The following is a 25,616-nucleotide window of genomic DNA, read 5'->3' as shown; positions in this document are numbered from 1 at the left end:
GGCACAGTTTATTACCGTTTATCTATGAAGTTAGATATCGTTCTGTCGTATTCGAGGGCCACTTAATCGTAGTAACGGATCATAAGTCAAAGCGAGGAAACTCGAAATAGTCTTCAGTAACTATACTGCAGCTATAACACGTTGAGTATAGAAAACTCGTTGTGCTATGTGATTGTTATGAGATTGTTATTTAGGCACACAGAAATCATACTGCTTCTTATTACGTTGTAATTGTGTAAATTTAACGTAACATATGTTTCTGCAGTTTCACCTTCATTACGGTTATGAAGTACAGCATACGAAATAGTAATGGAAGCTATACAGGCGGAAACAAGGTTCAAGTATTCAAGTTCACTGAAGACAGTGTAATAAGGCAGAAATGGCTCCATTCAGTTGTAAAGCAGTATTTCACTGTTATTAATTATTCAGTGTAAGTTTTGTTTCGGATGTAATTTAGTAATGCTTGTTTTGTTCAAAATGGTTCAAACGGCTCTGAGCACTATGGGACTCAACATCTTAGGTCATAAGTCCCCTAGAACTTAGAACTACTTAAACCTAACTAACCTAAGGACATCACACACACCCATGCCCGAGGCAGGATTCGAACCTGCGACCGTAGCAGTCCCGCGGTTACTTGTTTTGTATTACAGTAAATTATTGTTTGCCAGAACACTTGGCTTGTGTCCATTACGATTAACATACTTCACTGTCCATTTTTCAGGTGTGTCACAAGCAATTCGAAACCAGGGACGTTATCAAGCAAACAGACAATAGAACCATAGCTGATCCACTTTCTAAACCACGGTTTGATTCTAATGCTGTGCCACACATTTTTCCGATCTGTCCAAACTACCTATCTTCATCCGCAGGACTATCCGGAGAGGAACCAGAAGAAAAAGCACTTTGGAGGCAGCAGTATTGCAGAAAAGCATCAAGATCAGTGTTGCCAGCCATAATGAACATTTAAAAAGAATTTCATGTAATAGCTTTGACGAACTGAAAGACAAAGTTAATGTGATATCTTTACAGAAGAATTCGGGAAAATAGCGAAAGAAGAGTAATATTTTTGTGTGTTGGTATTGATTTATCTGTGCAGTCCTATTACGTAGTGTGTATTGTGATTGATAATAATTTCAAAGTGTATATCTATTTGCAAGAAGTTCCATTAAACGAAATTCTAGTCACTGAATTTGTACTTCAAGTTGTATTGGTAACAGAAAATTGTGTGAATACAACAGATGTGGATGTTTCCGTGTCACTGTACACAAATGTTGGTTAGAAGTGTGTGAATGTTTTATTAAAACAATACTGTACATTTAAAGATATTGCCAATGTCGCTTACAGATCTTACGCACGAAAGTAACGAATCTTTCAAAGAGGTCAGTAGTTTTGTTTGCAAATGATCCTGTCATGTCGTGTAAGCTAAGCATGAAATTAATCAAAGTTACGCGTTATTATTTACTTTTGCGTCATTTCCACGTCAACAACTATATACCTGTCTGTTTTCTCTGTTAACTAATCTCATTCAAGTACGAACTCAAAAATCGCTCATTTTACGAGCCATACAGTTCTTTTGGAGTTGGCTGTGCATATTACGATCACCGCTCGGCTATGACGTCATGATGCCGTTTTTTGGCCCTGTCTGTAGGTGGTGTTGGAGCTGCGCGGCGAGAGGTCAAGCTATCGCCGACTACAGCCACTGCGTAGTCCAAGGTGTGGTCATCAGTGAAAAACAAAACAATATGTAATTGCTCTTCTGCAGAGAAGCTGTGGCGATTCCACAACATGACAACTGGTGTAATAAATCATACATTGAATTAGACTATTGTATTGGATATTCAACGCCCCTGACGACTCTTTATACCAAAAATATACAAGTAACTCAACTGTGGTCATTTGACACGAATTCTGCTTGCTGTGTGACCCTCTCTTGGCAACAAAGGCCTAAACAGTGTTAGTGATGGAATGTTAGAACGTAATCGGCAGCTCGAATTCTATTAAATTACCAAAACGCCAAACCTTGAACTTGTTACAAAAATTACAAACACTCAGAATCTCGGTAACAACTGAACTGAATTACCTGGTGCAGATGCTTCCAATGCCTCTTCTCATAACGGATAACAGCCAACGAGGGCTATTCCGGTTTTTTAATGAGGGGAAATATTTTCAAATTGCAATACGAGATTTTAAGACTGCCAACAACGACGAGTAGCCTAGACTTCACGCAGGGTAAAATTTCAAATATCTTCGGATCAATCGTATGCTCAAAAGTGTGGAAAATGGGAATCAGAGTATCTGAAACCCTTATCAAGACATGGGATCCTCTACTCACGGAGTTAGCGGTCGATATAATAGGGATACCAAAAGCTTGAAGAAATATTAGGTCACGTAATTTCCAGTTCAGCTATGTGTACAAGAACCAGGACCCACAGTATATCTTAAAAAAAAAGCAGATATGGCTTTTTATCGATGAACCTCAAACAAAATCACCTAGAGCACCCGCAGCCCATACATCAGGAGGAACCTATACAGTAAAGCCTTACTGTCTAATGTTAAAGCAATGTCTTGCATGACAGTCAGCGGAAAAACATCAACTAACGAAAGATTATACAACATCCACCTCAGCACAACTTTATTAAATGACACATGTGTTGTCGTCAATATTTCAATTCGCAGGTGCACCGCATATGATACCTATTCTTACATCCAAAGGATACTTTCGATGACAGATCGAACAACCCCAAACGCAGCATCGACGTAATGGAAATAATGAAGCCGTAAAAGATGTCTAACCCACAATCCCCATAAATACAACAAAATAGATGACTAGATATGTGGCAATGTACATAATTACAATCGATCATCCATTTCCAGTGATTATTACCCATGCACAGAAATAGAGTACTAAACAAAAAGATTCCATCAGAATTATGAAGAATTGTTTGGCAGCGTGATTAGCGTAATTATCACATGTCGATAGAAAGAGGTAAAAAAAAGAAAGCAGGCCCATGTTGTAACCGTTCCTAGTCCCTGCTAGTTACAAGCAATCTGTGATGATGTTCTTCAGATTCTTACTATCATCTACTTTATCACAAGTTTACAAACAATGGATTACTTGGACTCATATTATGTAAGAAACTCAAATACAGTGTAAGGCTGAATTTCTGTATCAAATTTCTGATTGTTAATTTTTGACGGTAATATTACTTAGTAGACGAGTTTGTAAAATTAAGTATGAATGTTGATTGATTATCTTGGCAATACAGAAAAGAGTTAATGGACACATGGTGATCTGTATCTGTAACAACTGAAGTGGCCATTCTGAGTACCGTATACCGTGTGAGTGCTTAATGTGTGAAATTTCGTGGGACTGACACACCTCGCCGTTGATGAAGCAGTAGAGGCAGGCTATGAAGAAGCCCTGGAAGGAGACGAGGAAGTGCGTGGCGTAGGACCAGAGCGCGAACTCCCACGCGGCCCTGTCCAGCGGGGCGTCCGCCATGTTGACCAGGTTGGTGATGCCCAGCAGTGGCAGCAGCACCACCGCAGCACGCACCGCCTTCCTGTTGGCGACAATGGGACAATGGCTGCAGGATCAACAAGTAACAGCAGTGCGAGAGACCACTATGCCGTAAGAAACAACGGCACACAACTACGTGTTTACTTGCTGACTACAGTAAGTGAACGAAACCGACAGTTTTGGATTTGATGTAGACGTGGTATTACAGTGTAATAATCATAATAAAGGGACATAAAACAGTGATGGACAGCCTGAGTTTCCAAGAAAATCTTATTATAATATTCTGAACGCCTACTAAAAATTTCAAAGATGTGGTGTGCGTTTCCCAAAAATACAATTAATGGGAGAAATGTAACACACCTAATAACAAATAAGTGCAAGTGATAATGAATATTTTACTCAATTATTTACACTGTATTGCAATCTGCTCACTGTTAGAATTAATTATAGTACAGTATATAGAGTAACATTACTTTATGTTAGTTATTTAGAATAAATACCTATTCTTTTGGGTTATCAAGTTTCTCATTGGCTCGATGCACACTGATACAATGTTTTCTATTGTGCCAATCTCTTCATCTCAATGCAGTACTTTTAAGCAACGCACTCAATTATTTGTAGTAAACATTCCAATCGCTACCCAACCCCACTATTTGTGTCTCCTTTGACACCCACTAGTACTACGAAAGCTGTACCTTGCTGTTTAAATGTTTCCCAAATGACTTCTTGTATGAATGTCCTTTTTGAGTTATTTTCACTCCAATTAATTTTCAGGATCTCTCTATACAAAACACTCACACACACACACACACACACACACACACACACACACACTTACTAATGGACCAAAAATTTATGCCTACCACTCACTGCGAAACTGAATGCTACCTGGTGACGTTATGGGCACATTGTGCGACAAGTTAAGTATTTAAGTGGAGCAGGGGCGAATGAGGCATCATTCTAGCTCCTCCATGGGCCGCATATGAGAATTCCACCGACAATGAATGTATTATTATGAGACTTTGTCATAACACGGCAAAACCACTTTTCTTCTTGACTTCCTCTTCTGGCTTCAGAAAAAAAAAATGTTTTCAATGCTTTTCCAAAATTAACTTGAGTTCTAGGTGGTCAACATCGTCTCATAGTATTACTACGCTTCCATAATCGTAGGTTCGTGAAACGGAGACGTTACAATCATCATATTAGCATCTGCTTGTGCTCGGTCCACCTCAATGGTACACTTACGAAATTTCTTATTAAGAACTGGGATAATGCGATCTTTCAAAAAATGGTTCAGATGGTTCTGAGCAGTTTAGGACTTAACATCTGTAGTCATCAGTCCCCTAGAACTTAGAACTACTTAAACCTAACTAAGGATATCACACATATCCATGCCCGAGGCAGGATTCGAACCTGTGACCGTAGCGGTCACACGGTTCCAGACTGAAGCGCCTAGAACCGCACGGCCACTCCAGCCGGCAATGCGATCTTTGTTTCGTTCGTTGTACAAAACCTTGTCCTGAGAGACTTAGTGTAGCACCTCTGATCCGAGTACAACTTCAACTGAAGAACGTTTTGTGGACCTACAAATTCCACAACACTCTTCATGCTACATCACTTTGTCTCCCTGGATAGCCATCAAATAAAACAGCGACGTGTATTCAAAATGACACTGCAAATAAGAAGCGAGCCTTTCAGATATTTATTTCAAGTGTACATTTCTGTATCAGGTTATTCTGTATAAAAGGTACCCTTCACCAACAACAAAAAATTTATTCTGAGCAGTTGAGTTCACACTCTTCACTGGAGTAAAGCCGTTGCAAAACGAAGATTTTGTTCCTTTTCGCAGGTCTTTCTCTGAGAACAGAGAAAATGCGTAAGGAGTTAGTTCATATTTCAGAAAGGCTATTAATTTTTCTTCACTTAGTGTTATTAAACAAATAATTTGGAAAAGAATTAAAGGATAAATAAGGGTAACTTCAGTGACACGTATGACAATTGACATTATCAGACAACACCGTTGATGTTAGTAATTTTTTTCAGGGACGGCGGGATGCACTGAAAATTAGTTACGCAGCTTACGCGAGTCCATATCATCCCGATGGGCGCAACAGCTTTTTGCATCTACATGCTGTTCTGACGTTACGCAATTCACTTCATAGTATGCTTAAGTTTCTTCTCAAATGTTAGTCTACTGTATAAATAGAAACTGAAATAAAAGTGCTCAAAAACTTGATATTTTGCCTTTTTCACAAAATTGTAAAAATGTTTATTTTGTACATACTGTTGTACCTTTCGTATTCGGAGGAGAAAGAAATTGTTGTGATCAAAATGTAGAAAATTTTCTGCTCTTTTAAAAAGGAAATAGGTGCCAAAGCGCTAAGATAAAAAACTCTTATTTTTTGAAAAAACTGAAAAGTCCGCAGTTTTACCTTTAGCCAAAATAAAGCTTCTTGGCAAAGCTTCGTTTTCTAAATTTCCAACCATATGGACGAGTTAAGAAAATAGAATCTTCTACCTCAACTTTTTCACTCAGTTTCGAGATATCAAATATAAATTGAGTGGTATACTCATCACTAATTCTAGGTCAACATAATCAGTTACAACCATTTATTCGATTAAAGAGCTTCCAATTCATTTGTGGATACCAAGATAATTCTGTGAAGAAACCGATTAGTATTTCACAGGTAGATTCCATTCGAACAGTTCACAGCTATTACTTTCCTTTAATGCAATTTTGTCATATGATGACATGATTGGAGACCGTGGCTGTTATATGAAGACAAATGTTGGTGGTGCTGAGACAGCAACCAGCCACAAATATATTTTCTGTTCCTTTATTCAAAGGGTACCATTATCGTTTTCGAATCTTTATGAATCATCTTCAGACGGTTTTCACGTGAGAAAAATTTACGTGTGCAACGATAAGAATGCAGTGGGAATGTATTTACATCTGTTGGACGAATGTAATCTGTAAGAAAAACGCACCAAGTGTGATGAATGCATAAAAAACGTCTGAAGATGAATCATAACGATTCGAAACTGGTAATGGTACCCTTCGAATAAAGGAACAGAAATATTTGTGGCTGGTTAATGTCTGAGCATCATCAACACTTCTTTAATTTACGCCTATTTATAGGTTAGAACATGATTAAGGACAGAAATACACTTCGGTTAATATTAGGAACAGAAATCAAAATGCCCAATGAAGAGCTCTAGCCGAGGAGCTTTACTCACCTGACCTGCTCTATTTCACTCGTGTGACTTTGCCTCAACTTGACTACCAGCACACGGATGATGTTCAGCAGAAAGAGGAAGTTGAGCTGGGGAAAAGCAAAAATTTTAATGGTTATCTGTGGTTGAAATTAACTCTATGATCTGCGCACTTCCTGAAACAGAATAATTCTATCGCCTACCTGTATTCTGGTGATAAAATTGTCCGCCTTTATAGTAAAAATGACACAAAATTAATTAACACAACGAACTGAACTGAATGATGGGGGGAACAGAAGGCAACTTGAGACACGAAATCAGAAAGAGAAGCATATGATCAGTGCCTCAACAACAGAAATTTGGAAGACCTGTGTCGTTTTCCTAGGAGACACTTCCTTTTTATCGAGTCACGAGTTTGAAATTAAGAATTTTCCTACTTATGTCTGTATTTTGTATTTAAGATTTTAATAGTTGCCTAAAATACAAGATACTGTGTGTATAGTAACATGAATACTGTGTACAGTAACATGAGTAAATCAAAAATGAAGCGTCAGATCAAGTTGGTGCTGATATGTTGATACTTTTATAGTATCTATTCTGAAGCAATAGTACAACTGAATGTCGATATTAGCACGGAGATTGTTTCGCACCAGCTGTCTAAAATGTGCGATTCATTTAACACAACATGTTTCGGGAGGAGAACACCGTATTTTGGCAATTTCTTTAAAACAAGGTATTTGAAAATGGGATAATGAAGCCCCAAAGCATATTACATTATATAAATCACACATTTTCGACAACTGGTGCGTAATAATGCCCGCACTGATTTACAATATTACCCAACCTGGCATTTAGGGATTACATACCGGTACGTGAAAACTAAATTTCCCTCGATCGTAACTTCGATCCGCTGTGACCTGAAACGCAATTAGTAACGCTCCATAATATATAAAACGGGAGTTTGTGCCAAGTTTATGTCAGTCGTAATGTTTTTAATGGTGCACATAGAGTGCTCTTTGACCCTGCGTCGACAAGGACATCACATTGGTATTCGAGCGACATAAAGGATTATTCAGTTATACGGTCTGAATCAGTAACAGGAGGAAAAGTTTTCGAACAGTGTAACACACAGATACCAGGTAACTAAGCAGTACTTAAAAGACCATCTTGTTCTTCTTTTTCTTGTGTGTCGGTTGAGCGTAGCCAGTTTAATGATTTTTGGCATGGTGACTTTAAGGGTTGGCCAGATGACGTGCTGACGAACGTGCATCATACGATGGCGACATGTCTGATTGCGAAAATATTGTGCCCGTTGGACACCATGAAGCGGCAGTACACCAGTGGACTCTTCGATCAACAAATACGCCGGAAGAAACTGAAGAATCACATACCACTCTATCTCTATTACGTACGTACTGTGTTTCATTTCGTCCATAATTGTCTGTAATTATTCCTGTCCAGCAATGTCTCCGTTTGTTAACAATTTTAACGCAGTGTGGACGCAGTACCACCTTGAATGCAACTACAAGTGACATATTCGATATATGGCGATTCCATGTCACCTCTCCAGAATGCAGTGTGTTTCACAATTGCTATTACTCCCTTATAGAGGTTGGAGAGGGGACATAGTACATAAAGCTTTAATAAGGAACCCATGTTTGGATAATACAATTTTAATGTGAAGTAAGTTTGGAGATCGGATCACTTTAAAGTCTCTTGCTTCACAGTACGCACACAGTGGAGACAACGAGTTCTGACTTGTGTGCCGTATGTGAGCCCAAGGCATACACAATGTCTCGAATACTCAGCGTCGGGTTCTCTTCTACATGACGTAGAACGTCCTCTTTCAAATTTTCTAGTTACTCTCTGGGTAAGAGCAGTAAAAGATACGGTAACATACTGGGTGATCAAAAAGTCAGTATAAATTTGAAAACTGAATAAATCACGGAATAATGTAGATAGAGCCGTACAAATTGACACGCATGCTTGGAATGACATGGCGTTTCATTAGGATCAAAAAAATACAAAAGTTCAAAAAATGTCCTACAGATGGCGCTTCATCTGATTAGAATAGCAATAATTAGCATAACAAAGTAATTGATTGGCGACTCCATGGACTGTTCTGTGCACCACGACCAGATAATGGATATAATTGGAAGGAGAAACTGCCTTTGTCGTATTTTTTTTTTTGTTTTATTATCCGCAAAATCGATTTTCGGTCGCTTAGTGACCATCCTCAGTGCTGTAAGATACAATTAAAATTGTTAGGCACTGGTATTAACAAGCCTAGAGCGATCACATAAACTCTATGTGATCGCTCTAAGCTTGTTAATACCATTGCCCAACAATTTTCATTGTATCTTACAGCACCGAGGATGGTCACTAAGTGACCGAAAATCGATTTTGCGCATAATAAAACAAAAAAAATACGACCAAGGCTGTTTCTCCTTCCAATTATAACAAAGTAAGACAAAGCAAAGATGATGTTCTTTACAGGAAGTGCTCAATATCTCCACCATCATTCCTCAACAATAGCTGTAGTCGAGGAATAATGTTGTGAACAGCACTGCAAAGCATGCCCGGAGTTATGGTGAGGCATTGGCGTCGGATACTGTCTTTCAGCATCCCTGGAGATGTCGGTCGATCACGATACACTTGCAACTTCAGGTAACCCCAAAGCCAATAATCGCACTGACTGAGGTCTGGGGACCTGGGAGGCCTAGCATGACGAAAGTGGCGGTTGAGCACACTATCATCACCAAACGACGCGCGCAAGAGATCTTTCACGCGTCTAGCAATATGGGGTGGTGTGCCATTCTGCATAAACATCGTACGCTCCATCAGGTGTTTATCAGCCAGACTAGGGATGATGTGATTCTGTAACATATCGGCGTACCTCTCGCCCGTCACAGTAGCAGTTACAAAACTAGAATCACGCATTTCCTCGAAGAAAAAAGGCCCGATAACGGTAGATGTGGTAAATCCAACCCATACCGTGACTTTCTCTTCGTGCAATGGAGTTTCCACGACAGTTCTAGGATTTTCGGTAGCCCAAATTCTACAATTGTGGGCGTTAACAGACCCTCGGAGCGTGAAATGAGCTTCGTTGGTCCACAACACGTTACTCAACCAATCGTCATCTTCCACCATCTTATGAAACGCCCACACAGCAAATGCCCTCCGCTTCACTAAATCGCCAGGTAACAGTTCATGATGCCGATGAATTTTGTACGAATAGTGTCGGAGGGTACGCCTCAGTGCCAACCAAACAGTAGTGTATGGAATGCCGGTGCTACGTGGGACTGCACAAGCGCTAACTTCCCCGTGCATAACCGAACCCGCTACAGTCTCCATTTCTTCCTGAACTGTCTCAGCAGCATTACGCCTTGTGCTCGGTCGGCCACTACGGGGTCTATCGTAACGCTGAACTAGCACATCCCCCATTCTGATAATACAGCTTCACTGAACGCGCCTTTGTAGGTAACGTCAACATGCTGCGACTGCTGACGCATCTGATTCTCTCTCTCATTACAACTCTTTTTATACACGATTGTCATGCGCAGTCACTGACGTTTTGCTGCCCAGAGTCATCTGTCGGACATTTTGTGAACTTTTTTTTTTGGTTATAATAAAACTCCATGTCACTCCAAGCATGTGTGTCAGTTTTTACCTCTCTTTCTACATTATTCCGTGGTCTATTAAGTTTTCAAATTTATACTGACTTTTTGATCAACCGATACTTGGTGAATAGATATTCATATTCGTTTATTGAAAGCGACTGTGAAGCTAAAATGATACGAGTACTGCCACCAGAAGCCTTGTTGCTTCCTCCCTCAGATTCACTGGATCGTCCTTAACACCAAAACCAGTATGCGGCGATGATGCATCGAAATTCAACCACAACTTGATAGTCGAATGATGCTAATCCCTGACACACAGGAATCTCGGCCTTTCATATACAACTTCGGTGACACCATTTGAGTGGCGGTCGACTATCATATTAGTTGCTTGCGAAAATCAGGCTTACGAGCCAACGGTTTCTTAGCTGACGTCCGTAAACTGGTTTTCGAGGTCACTAGACACAGATAAGAAATGAGTTGATTACTATTATTTTTAAAATCACGTATTGCCAGTCGGCGGTGAGTGCATTAAAATTTTGTTATTTCTTAGAGCTAATGTCAGGAGGGGGATGAAAAATAGTGTGTGTCCCCCGTCTGTCACGGGGTGGACAGAGGCGGATACTAGCTCAGACTTGCGAAGGATGTGGCAGAAATCAACCATGTTTTTTCCATAGGAAGCGTCCCAGGATTTTCCTTAAGTGATATAAGGAAAACTTAAACCTGGACGCCCGAATGGCTACATGAACGTCCATCCTCCCAAACGCGATGTAGTGTCTTACCTTTGCTCCCCATCGTTTCGTTCCCTCAAAGCTACTGTTTGATTTACCTCTTCTTGCCTTCACTTTTTGTCTTGCGTATATGTTATTGTATTTCCTTTTATGTTTAATTTGCAGCATTGTAAGATAGTATGAATGTACTTGGCTGCATGGTTAGTCTACAATCACTGTTTAAAAATTATATAATGAAATGTCGTCTACGAATGCATAGCTTTATACAGAAGCAGTAGAGGCAGGATGTATACGGAAGCCAAAAAGTACACGCAGGCTAAATAGATCCCTTTCAGTATCAGTCAGCCCTGGTGTATGATCCTCATAAAGGACAGCAAACAATGTCACATTCAAGTAGCATCGATAATTCACAAGATTCAACGTCATCTGTTCTTATTGTGGCTTATATAATCCGGAGGAAACTATGTGCAAAGTTTTGGGATTCAAGTTACCAACCGCACAATGGGCTCTAGTATTTGTGGCATAAGCAGCTCAACCGCAAGTAAGCTTGGTTACATACCAAAGCCTCAGACATCATCATAGAATTTGACCGTGATGTGGATTCCCATCGTATCGTGATTAATATCACAACGAGAACGATCACGGAAAGCTGGGGTGCGATTCGAAAGGGAAAAACGCTGTTTGTTTCAAACGCTGTTGATTTGGGTTCTTCTTTCCGAGGACTGGCTTGAGACTCTCCACGCTCGTCTATCTTGCGCAAGCCTCTTCATCTCTGCGTAACTACTGCAAATTACATTTATTGAATTCTGCTCCCTTTATTCAAGCCTTGGTCCCCCTGTACAATTTTTACCCCACATACTTCATTCCATTACCAAACTGACGATTCACTGACGCCTCAGGGAGTGTTCAGTCAAGAGATTTTATCCTTTAATCAAGAAGCGCCATAAATTTCTATTGTCTCCCGTTACATTCACTACCTCCTAATCAGTTATTCGATCTTCCCATCAAAATTTCAGCGTTCTGTTGCGGCATGTTTCACAACCATCTAATCTCTTTTCTGGTGAACGATTTATTGATCACGTATCGCTTCTGAACATGAGTACACTCATACAAATACCTTCAGAAAAGACATCTTAGATCTATATTTGTATTCGATGTTGTCAAATTTCTGTTTTCAATATTTTTTTTGGTTGTCAGTCTGCGTTTTATTTTCTCTCTACTTCAACCATAATTGTTTGTTTTCCTGATAGCATAATTCATCGACTTCGTTTAGTGTCTCGTTTCTTAATGTAATTCCCACAGGATCACTTGATTTTATTCGACTACATTCCGTTACTCTTAATTTATTTTTATGCATATTCATCTTATAAAATTTGTCTAGAAATTATCCATTCCAGTCCACTGATCCAGCAAGTTCTTTGCCGTCTCTGGTAGAAGTAAGTTATCGCCAAACCACAAAATTTGTATTTCTTGTACCCGCACTTTGATTACCTTTCATAATTTCTCATTATTTTCTTTTACTGCTTGTCCATTGTACGCATAGAATCAGATCTGGGACACGTCACGTCACAAACCTAACCACTTTCTCTTCATCTACTGATTCCCTATCATTTCTTCAACATTTATAATCGCGGTCTGATTTCTGTAGAAGTTGCTGGTTATCTTTCTCTCCCATTGCTTTGTTCCTTCTACTTTCGTAATATGAAAGAATATACTCCATTTATTATTGTCAAAATCTATCTTTAAATAGACAGATGCTATAAATGTGTACTTGCCTTCATCCATTCTATTTTCTACGATGCGCTATAGGGTCAGTATTGTCTGGCGTGTTCCTATACTTCTCTGGAACAAAACCAATCTCCCAAAACGTCAGATTCTATCACAGTTTTCTTTACTGTATAGACAAGGCATGCATTATTTTGAAACTATTATTCCCACCTGTCATTGCCTGTCGTTTTTACAATCGTAATTACTACGTACTAATTTAAGTCTATCAGTGATTCGTCTGCCTCATATATCTTGCTACCAGGCGAAGTAGTTTTGACATAGCTGGCTCTCTCGAGTATCTCAATAATTCTGAGAGGACGTTGTCTACTCCAGAGGACGTGTAACGACTTAAGGGTTTCAGTGCTTTGACAAATTTTTCTTTTAGTCTTATACCTCTCACGTTATCTTCATCTAGGTTTTTTTTTCTTTTTTTTTTTTTTTTTTTTTGAGTTATCAGTCTTCCGACAGTTTTGATGCGGTCCGCCACGAAATTCTTTCCTGTGCCAACCTCTTCATCTCAGAAGTAGCACTTGCCACCTACGTCCTCAATTATCTGCTGCCTAGGTAGCAGAGTTCCTTAACCTCATCTACTTCGTGACCGCGAATCCTGATGTTAAGTTGCTCGTTGTTCTCATTTCTGCTACTACTCAGTACTTTCGCCTTTCTCCGATTTATCCTCAATCCACATTTTGTACTCATTAGACGATTCATTTCATTCCGCAGATCATGTAGTTCTTCTTCACCTTCACTCAGGATAGCCTCTACTTAGTATTCCCTTTCTATAATATTATCTTCATGTTCGTTTGCCTTGTATACATTTCGCCCACCTTTCAGCCATCCATTCTTTGCTTACTAATGCCATATAAGCGTTTTATAACTATACAGACTTATTCTTTTCTATACAGATGTGGGCGAGCCCATGTGTTGGCAATGTTGTAGCCGGCCAGGGTGGCTGAGCGGTTCTAGGTGCTACAGTCTGGAACCGCGCGACCGCTACGGTCGCAGGTTCGAATACTGCCTCGGGCATGGATGTGTGTGATGTACTTAGGTTTGTTAGGTTTAAGTAGTTATAAGTTCCAGGGGACTGATGACCTCAGAAGTTAAGTCCCATAGTGCTCAGAGCCATTTGAACCATTTTTGGCAATGTTGTAACGGATACTTTTAGAAGTGTCTCTGGGAAACCGTTACACATCCTTCATAGTGTCCCGATCTCTCCCAATGCAATTTCCATATTTTGGAGCCCTTAAACAAGACAGTCGTGGCCGTCGATTTCCTTCCAACGGGGCACGCGGGGGTAGAATCATAGTTCCGTAGGCAGCAGCATACAGTTTTTCATGAAGCACTGACCATCTTCTCTCTCAGTAGCGATTACTTTCGAAATAATGAACAATTTACATACAGCTTTTTCATCTGTCTCGTTTGTCTTTGACTGCTTCTTATATGATCGGGTTATGAAATTTATGTCTTATCTTCATGTAACGCATCTGAAACCTGGTGTCTTCCTGTAAATGCCGCGTAGAAAACCTTTTGTGAGGCAAGTGTTGGCAATGAGTAAATACTTTATGTGCAAAATCCTACCCGTCTACTTTCGCTTTCCTTTCTTTCCCCAAGTTCTCCCGCTATCATTCCTTCTCTTGCCTTCCCCACTATCGATTTCGAATCACAGTGAAATTTTCATCTATTTTATCTTGATTATTTCCTTTATCTCATAATACAGTCTTTCAATCTCTTTATCATTTGCAGAGCCAACAGGCACATAAAACTGTCGCTAACGATGTGGGTGCTGGTCTCGTGTCTGCCTTGGCTATTTTTATTCAGTATTAGACTACCCGCGCATAGTCACCGTTAGATTTTGTATTTATAGCCCTGCACTCAGCTCACGTGAACTGCTGTCCATCCTGTCACCAAACTTCACTAACTTCCACTATATTTAATTTCAACCTATTGATTCCCCTTTTAAATTCTCTAACCTACGGACCGGATTAAGGGGCCTAACATTATATGTTCCGACCCTTTCAATGCCAGTTTCGCTTTTCCTAATGACATCGTCCTTTTAAGTAGTCCCCGTCCGGAGATCCGAATGGGGAATTACGTTACCTCAGAAACATTATATCGAAGGGGATGCCATCACCATTAAGCCATAGAGCACAGGTGCGTGTATGGATGAAATTTCAGTCTGTTGCCCCTGCAGCGACTGAAAACACTGCTCTCTTTCAGGAACCACAGGTTTGTCTGGTGTCTCCACAAATACCCTTCCGTTGAGGCTCCGCCAATTGTACGTCTATTTGATCGTACAGGTACGCAGCTCACCACATCTTGGTCTGATCCATGGTAGAGTAAGTGAGAGTGCATGAGATATTGTTCAAAATTGAAGGATCTACCATATTAAAAGAGTCATTTTCCCCTCGAAACACATCCGCCAGGGTTCAAAATAATGACAAGTATCGTGCTAACACTTTGAACGAGCATCTGTCTTCGAAATAATGATTTCCAGAGATGAGTAACGACCTAGCATTTGCGTTTAGATGTATTTTCGGATGCAGATCACTGTGCTCTTTGTCAAATCTAATCCATTCCCCTTCAGGAAGCTGTTTAGTAGAGGAACGTAGAAGAAACACGTCATGGAGCACGTCTATATATCTTTTACAATAAAATAAAAAACAGTCAATACTAAAATATTTAAGAAATTCCTAACTGCTGATTTTAGAAAGGTAAGTCAAAGTAATTGTATTTGGTGTTTAGAAAGTCACTCTTCCGCTGCTTAACCAGCCTACGTTAATTTCTTCGTAATCTCACACTGTGTAAAGTAGATACTTTTGTTCTCAGAAGTTAAATCTAACTTGACTAAGCAAGACTTCCCAACATTACTCAACTGAAATAACACCTACATACGGAATTTCGGCATTGTCTCATATGAAAAACAAGTAAGTTAGTATAATGTGAAAGCAATAGTACTACGGTAGTAAGTGTCTTAATGGATTTGTAGTGTATAAAGCTACCGCTATCTTAATATTATGTACTCACCAGAATAACTCCCAATCGCGGGCCCTCTAGTATCCAGAAGTACGGTGTTAAGTTGTATCCCCACCAACATCTAGAAAAGAAACAACAATAAAACCATATCTCACAGCACCTAATCCATATTTTTAAAAAAAAGTAAAAGAATCTGTGATAGGTAGTATTCACTGTGCTATGTTTAGTGAAGCAAGATACTTGCCAATATGTAAGTGTTGTCTTATCGCTACTCAACCGCAACTGTCGTCATCACTATATCGGAGACACATGCCCATTTCAGCTTGATCTGGACGTATGCTTATTCCACAGCATAATAGTTCTTCCAATCTCTATATATAAGGGCCAATGTCCCAACTGACTGGGGTTTTTTGAAATTCCATCCCTATTTGGTTGAAAGAGGAGATGAAATACTTTTCAAAACTGTCACTATTAAGGCAGGTTTGCAGACAGACCTACGAAAAAGTATTTAGTAGTTTGTCGTTCAGAAATAAAGAAACGCGTTGTACAGCATTTTTGGAAATTTAACCCTGTGCGGGTGACACAGAGATTGAATGGTTTTTGTTTCTGAAAAAAAATCAATATTAATGATCTACTGAAGTAATTTTTAAAGCTATAACTATGAAAATTTCTAATTGGTTTCTCGGTTACAAATAAACAAAATACCCGTTCACTGTTTGTGAGAATGCAACCTTTAAGGGAGTGAAATAGGGCCAGAGTGACTCACTGACTCACCATCTCGCAACCCAAACCCCTAAGGAGAGAAGTTTGAAATTTGGAGTGGATTCAGATGTTATAGTGTAGGTATCGTTTAAGAAGGGGTTGTTCGAAATTCCATTCCTAAGAAGATGAAATAGGGGATGAAAGGTCTTTTGAAAATATGTCGCTCTTAAGTAAATTTCAGAGATAGGATTACGAAAACTAGTATTTGGTTTCTCAATAAAAAGTAAAAAAATATACGTGTTTCTGCATTTTTTGGAAATTCAGCCATTAACCGTTTAAATAGCGGGTGAAAGTCGTATTGGAAATGAATTGTTATTAAAGAACTTCTAAAGCATTTTTAGAGCTACGTATATGGAAATTGGTATTTGACTTCTCGATCAGAAGTAACAAAAAATCGTGTTTCAGTGTTTCTGGATATTATCCACGTAAAATTTGAAATAGGCAATGAAAAGCATTGTGAAATTATTTCATCACGAGACATTTTCCAAGCTAAATCTACCAAAGCTTGTATTTGGATTCTCTGTTGGAATTTCAACCCCTCAGGGGGTGAAATAAGGGGTGAAAAATATTTAAGAATATATTTCTTTACATGTTAAAGTTAGTCTATGAAAAATGAACTATGGTATAAGGAAATATGTGTTAAGAGGACGAAAATTCTTATGGAAATGATACTACAAGAACGCAAAAGATATGCTTAACAATATCCTTGGGCTCCAGCTACAAGAATCGCTTTTTGGTAAGAAATTACATTCGGAAAAGAACATGATTCTACGACCATAACTAGCGTTAAAAGGTTAAAAGATGTTGCAATTTGTGAATAACATAAAACATTTCGCTAAAGGAAAAAACATCTGTGCAAACCATACAGACTACGTGAGCTAAGCAGCAGGTGCTATGCTAGTCCATAATAATCTGATGGTGCCCTACAAAGGTGGAAAGCTCATTAAAGTAATATTTTCGCAACTAAGGCACTTTTACTCGAAGATAATCTATATACGGTAACTGCACCATGCAGCCCGATGGAGTGGGAAACGCCTGTTAATAGCATTCAACTTTTGGCAGATGTACCTTGTCCATTTTTTTTCCAGAGGGTGGATGAGAACACTGGAATACGATTGTGGAAGGTCGGCAAAATACTGATATGCGGCCGCCTTAACGTCTGTAACCGATCCGTGACAGGCAACAGATGGAAGTTATAAGGAAGTACTACGTTGAATAGATTTCCTACTGCAACCATTCACAGTCAAAATACCTCAGGTTTATATTGTCAAAAAGGTTTCCTAGACAGCTACATAGCACATATGAAAGATAAAAGTTTATCATTTGTCTTAAAAACCTCTTCTCACATATACCGTCATACTGTTACTGCGGCAAACATAGTATATATCGAAGTTGAGTATTTTGTTTTTGCTTCCAAATAAAATGACAATCCTAGTAAGAATAGCTCTTTTTGGAACTGAGAATGAACAACACACTCAATTGTTTTGTGTTTTGCGGCCTTTTAATCGAAGATTGCAAGTATACAGTCTGGTACTCATATAATATCGAATAACTGACCAATATTTAAGGGCGAGGGAGGTGAGTGAATGGTGAAGAACAACCATATAAAGAAGCACTACATATAATATATGTTATCCCCCTGAGGCTACTTTAGACATAAGCAAGCGAGCCAAATAAATGCCCTGATATGGTTGTCTCGACCGTAAGAGTAACAGAAGTGGTGCTGCCTTGTTTACTACACACCTTTCTGTTACAGACTGCACAGATACTGTGTCAACACACGCACCTAACCGCACCATTCGCGAGATATCTACATGCAGTATAACCAACCCTTTGACTTTTGGTCATTGAGTTTGTATTGTAATATCCTGCGGTTCGGAAATCAAGACAAAAGTTAGCAAGTACCAAAACCAGTGGATCCAACTTGAATCGACATTAACATTGCATTGCGCACAGTCTGGGATAATTACCATTGTACGCCATAGAAAGAGGAATAAAGTTAGCAGATGATGGTGATGGTGATGATGATGATGATGGCATTGCAAACTAGGGCTCACCTGTTGGAGCCCCCGAACATGACCGCGGTGGTGGCGGCCCAGGCGGCGGTCATCAGCACGGGCACCCCCCAGCCCAGCAGAGAGTACACCAGCAGGAACGAGCTCTCCTGGAAGACCGTCACTGGAACAGCGCCACAGTGCCACAAACAACTGTGTCCGTAACGGCGATATTCACATACAAAATCACTCGACAGCATTAAAACCGCTACATGTAAAACATAATTCTTTCCTAAATAGTCATAACTATCTCGTTTGACAAAAATAAGTTAAGCACCCAAACGAAATGGGCGACTGTCAGTGTAACTTCGTATAGGTACCCACCATCGGCGGGTATACAAATGTGATTCTTCACTAGAGAAGACAGGGACTGCAAATGAGGAAATCCCTTGAGATTAGCGAATCTGACGAAGGGCAGATCATTATTGAGAAGAGCCTGGGGACAAGTATCTCGAAAGCGGCCAAACTGTGTAATCTCCCCACGGAAATTTACCCTCTACCACGCAATAATTAATAATGGTCAACCAAATCATCCACATTTATTCACTTTTGGAAAGTATCTGATCGGATTTCTAGTAATATATGCGCCGACAGCTCGTCGACGCCAAGGCATTTTTCTAGTAAGATTATTCTTTGGAATAACAGAGATACATAGATGTATTCTCCATGGTTATTATAGAGGGAGAAGGAGTACAGCTTCAGAAGTATCTGTTGGAAGATTGTCCGGTTGCTAAAAGAGACATATTTGCTCTTCTTCTCGCTAAAGCGAGCTATTAAAGTTTGTGCCACTAGCGGGTTATTGGTGGATAGAGAAAAACGGTAAGCGAAAATTAAGTAAGACTTGGAATCAACAGAAAACGGAACAAGTAATGGAGATGGATTGAATATACTATTTTCCTCAGAAATAACGTTTGTGACCCTTTTATTCTAGAGTGAATGACGAATGAGTTCTCTGTCTGAATCATTGATGATTGCCTTGGTCCTGTAATTAGTGGGGAAGTTTCAACTGTGACGAAGAGAGCCTGCAGTCACCTAGTTTTGATAAAATCGTCCAAACAGGCTTCGTCCACATCTGAAATTCTAAATCTGTCGTAAAAATGAACGAATGGTTCAAACGATCGATTTTTCCCAACTGAATGCAGCGCTTAAAATAATAACAAATGTAAAGATCTTTTCCAGCAAACCAGCCGCTGAATATTAAGACGAAGGGCTCCACCAGAGATTCTATTGGGCTGATTCCACGTAAATGAAATAATATATTTAAAACTGTACACAGATAAAGGACAGAGAGAGAGAGAGAGAGAGAGAGAGAGAGAGAGAGAGCGAGAGCGAATGAAATTCGAGAAAATACTCAGAATCCTCCATTAGCATAATTGTTTGCCTGTCTTATCACGGATCAGCCTCAAGATAAAACAGGAGGCCCTAACTGTATTGTACCGATTTGTGTGTGAGAGTGAAGGGGTAATAAAGGCGACAGATACACCTCTTTACAGACAAAACATTACACCAAGTTAGCGGCAAGCTGCATTCACATACTTTCATCAATTACAGTAGAATTCATTATAACTGTTGTAATGCCCGCATTCTACTGTGGTAAGGAATACGGAAAGTGGCAGAAGTACAGTCAAACTACCACTAGCCGCTACATAATTGGACGTCCATGGCTCTTCACAGAACGTGGGGTCCGGAGGCTTATCTACTCTGTAAAGTAGGATAGAGGCTGATCTGTGGCATCTCTGCCGAAAGGGCAGAATGCTGGTGCACGCAGCAGTGTTTCGGAGCAAAGCGTTCATCGTACATTGTTGAAGATAGACCTCGGCAGCAGGTCACGTCTACGTGTTCAAACGTTGACGCAACGATATCGTCAGTTACCATTGAGCGGGCACGGGACGGTCGCGATTCGACCGTCGATCAAGGGAAACATCCCGCCTCTGGATGAGATACACGTCTGTGTGCAGCTCACATGTAGAACGCTACGCATGGCTGGTCCCATGCCATACATTCTGACCCGGGCAACGAACTGAATCACAAAAACTTGCGATACGTGCAAGAAAACGACCCGGGTTCCGAGCCAGAAGCACAATCCCACAATGAGGCAGCATCCATGAGATAATTAGTAATCGAATAAGCTGGTGGCTGGGATTTGTTGCAGCTGCGGTTTTCATTCCTTCGTATGGGCCATTACTACGGAGTAACACTTGCACACAGCAACAATCTGATGTAATGAAAGTTTACTTCATTACTGGCACTTCCTGGAAGATTAAAACTGTGTGCCAGACCGAGACTCGAACTCGGGATCTTTACCTCGCGGCGTGCTCTACCATCCGACTCACGACCCATCCTCACAGCCTCAATTGTGCCAGTACCTCGTCTCCTACCTTACAAAATTCACCGAAGCTCTTCTGGGAGCCTTGCAGAACTGGCACTCCTGGAAGAAAGGGTATTGCAGGGACATGGCTTAGCCACAGCCTGGGGAATATTTCCAGAATGAAACTGGATACTTTATTACTGTTTAATTAAACAGTGATTTAGCTCATATAATATAGGTTTATTTATTCGTTGTTTGATGAAGCTAAGATTAAACTGCGATTGTGCTCATACATGGTTGCCTTAGTAACATGAAACAGCTGTACGAAGTATGTCGCGCGCCCGCTTGCGTAGTAACAGTAGCGCAGTCCTCCACTAATAAACACGAAAATATCAGTTCTGCACAAGTATCTAAGCATTCTTCCGAAAATTCCAATAGAGTTGCAGTTACTGAAGAAAGCTACACACAGCCCGCTACACTGGCCAAAGTACTGTAAAAGTCGATTCCTTATTGCCGTCGCAAAGTCCAAAACATCCCCACCACGCCTGAGGTATTGTGGACCTCCTACCCCGCCGTACGTCAGCGCCGGCACGGAGACCCGTCTCAGAACTGACAGAGCGCTCCATTAATTCGGGCTGAAACACGCCACCACTCTCCAGGACAGGTTCAAGACCCGCCCGTGGCTGGCGATGAGTCGCACGGAGACGTGGTGTGGATGTTTTACCAAATAGGCGCGCCTCCACTGACGGAACAGTTTCTGTCAACCTGCAGACTACAGGGCCCCTCATCATGCAAGATACTTCCAGTCAGCGTTTGGTATTACGAAGCCTTCCAATTTTTTTTTCCTTTATTGAGTTTCGATTCCCCCTAAAGGGGGCGGGCTGGCAGCAGCTTATTACGCCGCTCTTCAGCCTACAGAAGTTGTTTTAAAAAGAGGAAGATAATAAAAATAATAACTGTTGGCGATTAAATCGGTGACTTAAAGGTAAAATGGCAGAAAAATACTGGAGCTTAAAACATTAAAACACAGGGTGGATGATGCTAATAAAATACACAGGAAGCAGGAAAAATAAGAGACAGACAATTAAAAAACACGGCGACAGTCTCGTTTCTGTTCGCAAGAGAGATAAAATGCAAACCCAGCGACAGCATGATTTCTGTTCGCAACACTGTGGAAAGACGCACAACACTGAACACTCACGTAAACACTGCACTAAAAAAATGGCCCAAATATGACATGCCACACCCGAGAGCAGGTGCGGGGAAAACTGGTCAGATGACGGGAAAAATGGGGAAGGAAGGAGAGGATAAGTGAAGGGGGAGGGGGCAAAGGAGCCAATTGAAGATGACGATACAGAAGAGGGGGGGGCTGAGCAGATGTGCCTGGGAGTGGGGAAGGCAGAGGAGGGGAGTCTAAAAGGAAGGGGGGGGGGGGGAGAAAAGAGATAGGGAGAGGGTAGGTGGGGAGAAAACCCAGGATGGAAGGGGGGGAGGAAGAGGGAGCCCAGGGAAAGGACGGTGGAAAGGAAGGGGGGGTGAGGATCAGAGTTGATAGGAAGGATAAATGGAGGGAGAGAGGGCATCATCCGGAAGGGGGAGTTGAGGGAAGCCGCCTTGGGCAAGGAGATGTGTAGGGTGTATAGATGGAGAGGACACAACGGTGAAGACGTGGCTGGGGGCGGGGATCAGAGAGGAGAGAAGCAACCAGGGGGTGAGGGGGTTCAAGACGGCGGGAGGTGTAGAGGATGCCGATATGTTCGAGGAATAGGAGCAGATGGGGGAAAGGAATGAGATCATAGAGAATCCGCGTGGGGGACGGGAGGCGTATACGAAAGGCGAGGCGGAGGGCATGACGCTGAAGCATCTGCAGGGACTTATAGAATTTGTCGGAGGGGGGGGGGCAGATATCCAGGCAGGACTGGCATAACAGAGGATGGGACGGATTAAGGATTTGTAGGTGTGGAGGACGGTAGAGGGGTGCAACCCCCACGTCCGGCCAGAGAGGAGTTTGAGGAGTCGGAGGCGGTTGTGGGCTTTGGATTAGATGGAGCGGAGATGAGGGATCCCAGTGAGGTGACGGTCAATGGTGAGGCCAAGGTAGGTGAGGGTGGAAAGCCTTCCAAATCTCGTATATATACTCCACATTCGACGTTCAAAATTATGGTTGAGAGCATTTTCCATATTATCCCCACTCTTTGTAATTAAACAAAGAAAATGTTTACTGTGTTTCAAAAAGTAATATTCGCAGTAAACTAAAAAACGTATTGATTTAATTTTACATATTTTAAAACAAGAAATGTTGAGTTTGCTCGCGGAGAGGATGAGAGACGGACGCGGCTGTATGCGCGCTGCTTTGACAGACAGGTGGCGCGGAGCTAGATAGGAGCTGGCGTGTCTAGCTGGCTGTCTAACCAGCAGGCGATAACCCTGCTACTGGCGGAATGTGAGCTCCACGTAGAAAGCGGGTGTCGAATGAGTCAGATCTTTGCTACACTGCGTCGATGATCGTCTCCACAAAGGCAATCATTGAGATGAACGATGGCTCAAAAGGTGCTGCGCACCACGGGCACAGGCTGTTGGGAGCAGCACTGTCATGGACTGTGCGGCTGGTCCCGGCGGAGGTTCGAGTCCTCCCTCGGGCATGGTTGTGTGTGTTTGTCCTTAGGATAACTTAGGTTAAGCAGTGTGTAAGCTTAGGGACTGATGACCTTAGCAGTTATGTCCCATAAGATCTCACACACATATCAATATTTATTTATTTTTATTTATTTATTTATTTATATATTTATTTATTTTGGGAGCAGCATTGGATGGCAGACATTCTTCTGCATCTCCTTGGGACCTGTGATGGTAATCGAAGACGTACTGACAGCAACGTACCACAGGCAACCCCACGTACTTCATGTCTTCCCCGACGACGATGTCGTCTTTCAGCAGCATAATTGTTCGTGTCTCGGTGCCAGAACCATGCTTCAGGCATCTTGAGGAGCATTATAGGGAACTCATGTTGATCTCTTGGCGACCAAAATCACCTGATACAAATGTTATGGAACTCATCTAGATCGCTATCGGGCGCCATCACAGGAAACTGAAATCAGTGGCCCGCTATTTACACGAATTACATAGCTGTGCCTAGATTTGTAATGCCATATACCGCCACAAGCCTACCAAAAAACTGTTGGTTCTCTGATACGAAGAATTCGGAAAACGGACACTTTGTCCTCATGTGTCGTATGTGGCATTCTTTACTAGGGGCAAGGGGAGGGAGGGGCGGCTTGAGTCCAGCGCCAACTCCGAGGCATTCAATTCGTCAGTGCATCCGAATATGGCAACGTGGTCCTCTACCGAAATATTGTGCCAGTTGGGCACAGACTGGTGTATAATTAATTAGAGTTGCAATTTCCTGTGTCAGGCAGAACTTCCACCAGAGTGAGCTAGTTTTGTTCTTGTTTAGTACTGTTATCACGCCGAGTTGGGTATATAAAGAGCGTGACACCCTCAGGTGTTGAAAAATCACTGTGAAGGATACGGAGATGGCTCGTGCTCGTATCAGACAGCGTTATCAGCACCTGTCCAATTTGAAAGGAGACACATTCTGGGGCAACTGTTCGACTCGAGTCGTGCTATGTCCTGTTTTGAGGGCATTTTGAGGTGATAGTATCTCGAAGACTCACTGCATGGGAACATGACGGCAGACATAGTCGTCGTCAAGGTTACGATCGATCATGTCTGACCAGCAGAAGCCAGGATCGCCACATTTTGTACACGAAGCACATCGTAACTCCCTCACATCAGCGTCTGCCTTCAGGGAACATGTTATGTACTTCCTGGAACATTATGTGTCATCCTGCACTATTAGTCGGAAACCAGCAGCACCTGAACCAGGAATTACCGTCCCAGGTGTAGCCTTTCCGTAACACCACAACACGAATAGATTCGTTTGTAGTTGTTCGTTGACTGGGAAGCTTGGACTGCTCAAGGTGGGCGTCACATTGTCTTCACTTGTGAATGGCGGTTCTGGACTCGCACAGATGACCATCGTCGACGAATATATAGCGATCTGGTGACAAGTCCCATTTCTCTAATGTTTTGGAGAGGCAGAGCAGTGTTGCTCTTGGCGTCATCGGGCTCTTAGTGATAGTGGGAACTCTTGATGGCGCAACGATACGTCACGCACATCAGTAGTCCTCACGTGCTCCTCTCCTGGTTTTTTTCAGCAGAACAATGCTCGTCCTCAAGTGTCATATGTGTGTCTATGCACTGTTTGCTTGATTCTAAGGTATTCTGCAGGCAGCAAGATCCCCAGAACTATTCCCGATAGAAGATGTATTAGACCAGCTCGGATTTTAACTCCGTCCCAGAGTCAGTATCAAAGATACCAAGGATCTGTTACAACAGTTCTGACCCAGCTTGCTTGAGAAAAGGATGCAACGGTCTTTTTTCAACCTTCCCAACCGAATCAGAGTTTTAGTCCAGCGTAGAGGGGTTGCAACGTCTCACTGATACATGGGATAGCACTGCCAATTATTTCTAAATCTTATTCGTCTCTGTAATCACTGTGGTTACATGACATACCCTCAGATACCCTGAAGTCTTTTTTCGTTTCCTCATTGTTTCCTGCGTACCTGACCGTTTCCTTCAGACAGTGTATTTCAAAACAATTACACTTTA

The 25,616-nt window shown here is 41.4% G+C and overlaps 1 protein-coding gene across 1 annotated transcript in view; it reads right to left on the bottom strand.

Annotated features, from left to right (window-relative positions):
- LOC126150401 (PDF receptor-like) overlaps positions 1 to 25,616 on the bottom strand; it is a 452,937-nt gene that overhangs the window by 54,894 nt on the left and 372,427 nt on the right. Inside the window, exons 9-12 of the mRNA XM_049915875.1 lie at positions 18,641 to 18,761; positions 15,873 to 15,942; positions 6,758 to 6,843; positions 3,380 to 3,563 (exon numbers count right to left, since the gene is read on the bottom strand). Coding sequence (XP_049771832.1) covers positions 3,380 to 3,563; positions 6,758 to 6,843; positions 15,873 to 15,942; positions 18,641 to 18,761 — 461 coding nt within the window. The remainder of the gene's footprint in view (positions 1 to 3,379; positions 3,564 to 6,757; positions 6,844 to 15,872; positions 15,943 to 18,640; positions 18,762 to 25,616) is intronic.

Source organism: Schistocerca cancellata, chromosome 2, assembly GCF_023864275.1.
Source record: "Schistocerca cancellata isolate TAMUIC-IGC-003103 chromosome 2, iqSchCanc2.1, whole genome shotgun sequence".
NCBI lineage: Eukaryota > Metazoa > Arthropoda > Insecta > Orthoptera > Acrididae > Schistocerca > Schistocerca cancellata.
The sequence above is the reverse complement of the archived record's forward strand: the minus strand, read 5'-3'. Positions and strand labels throughout refer to the sequence as shown.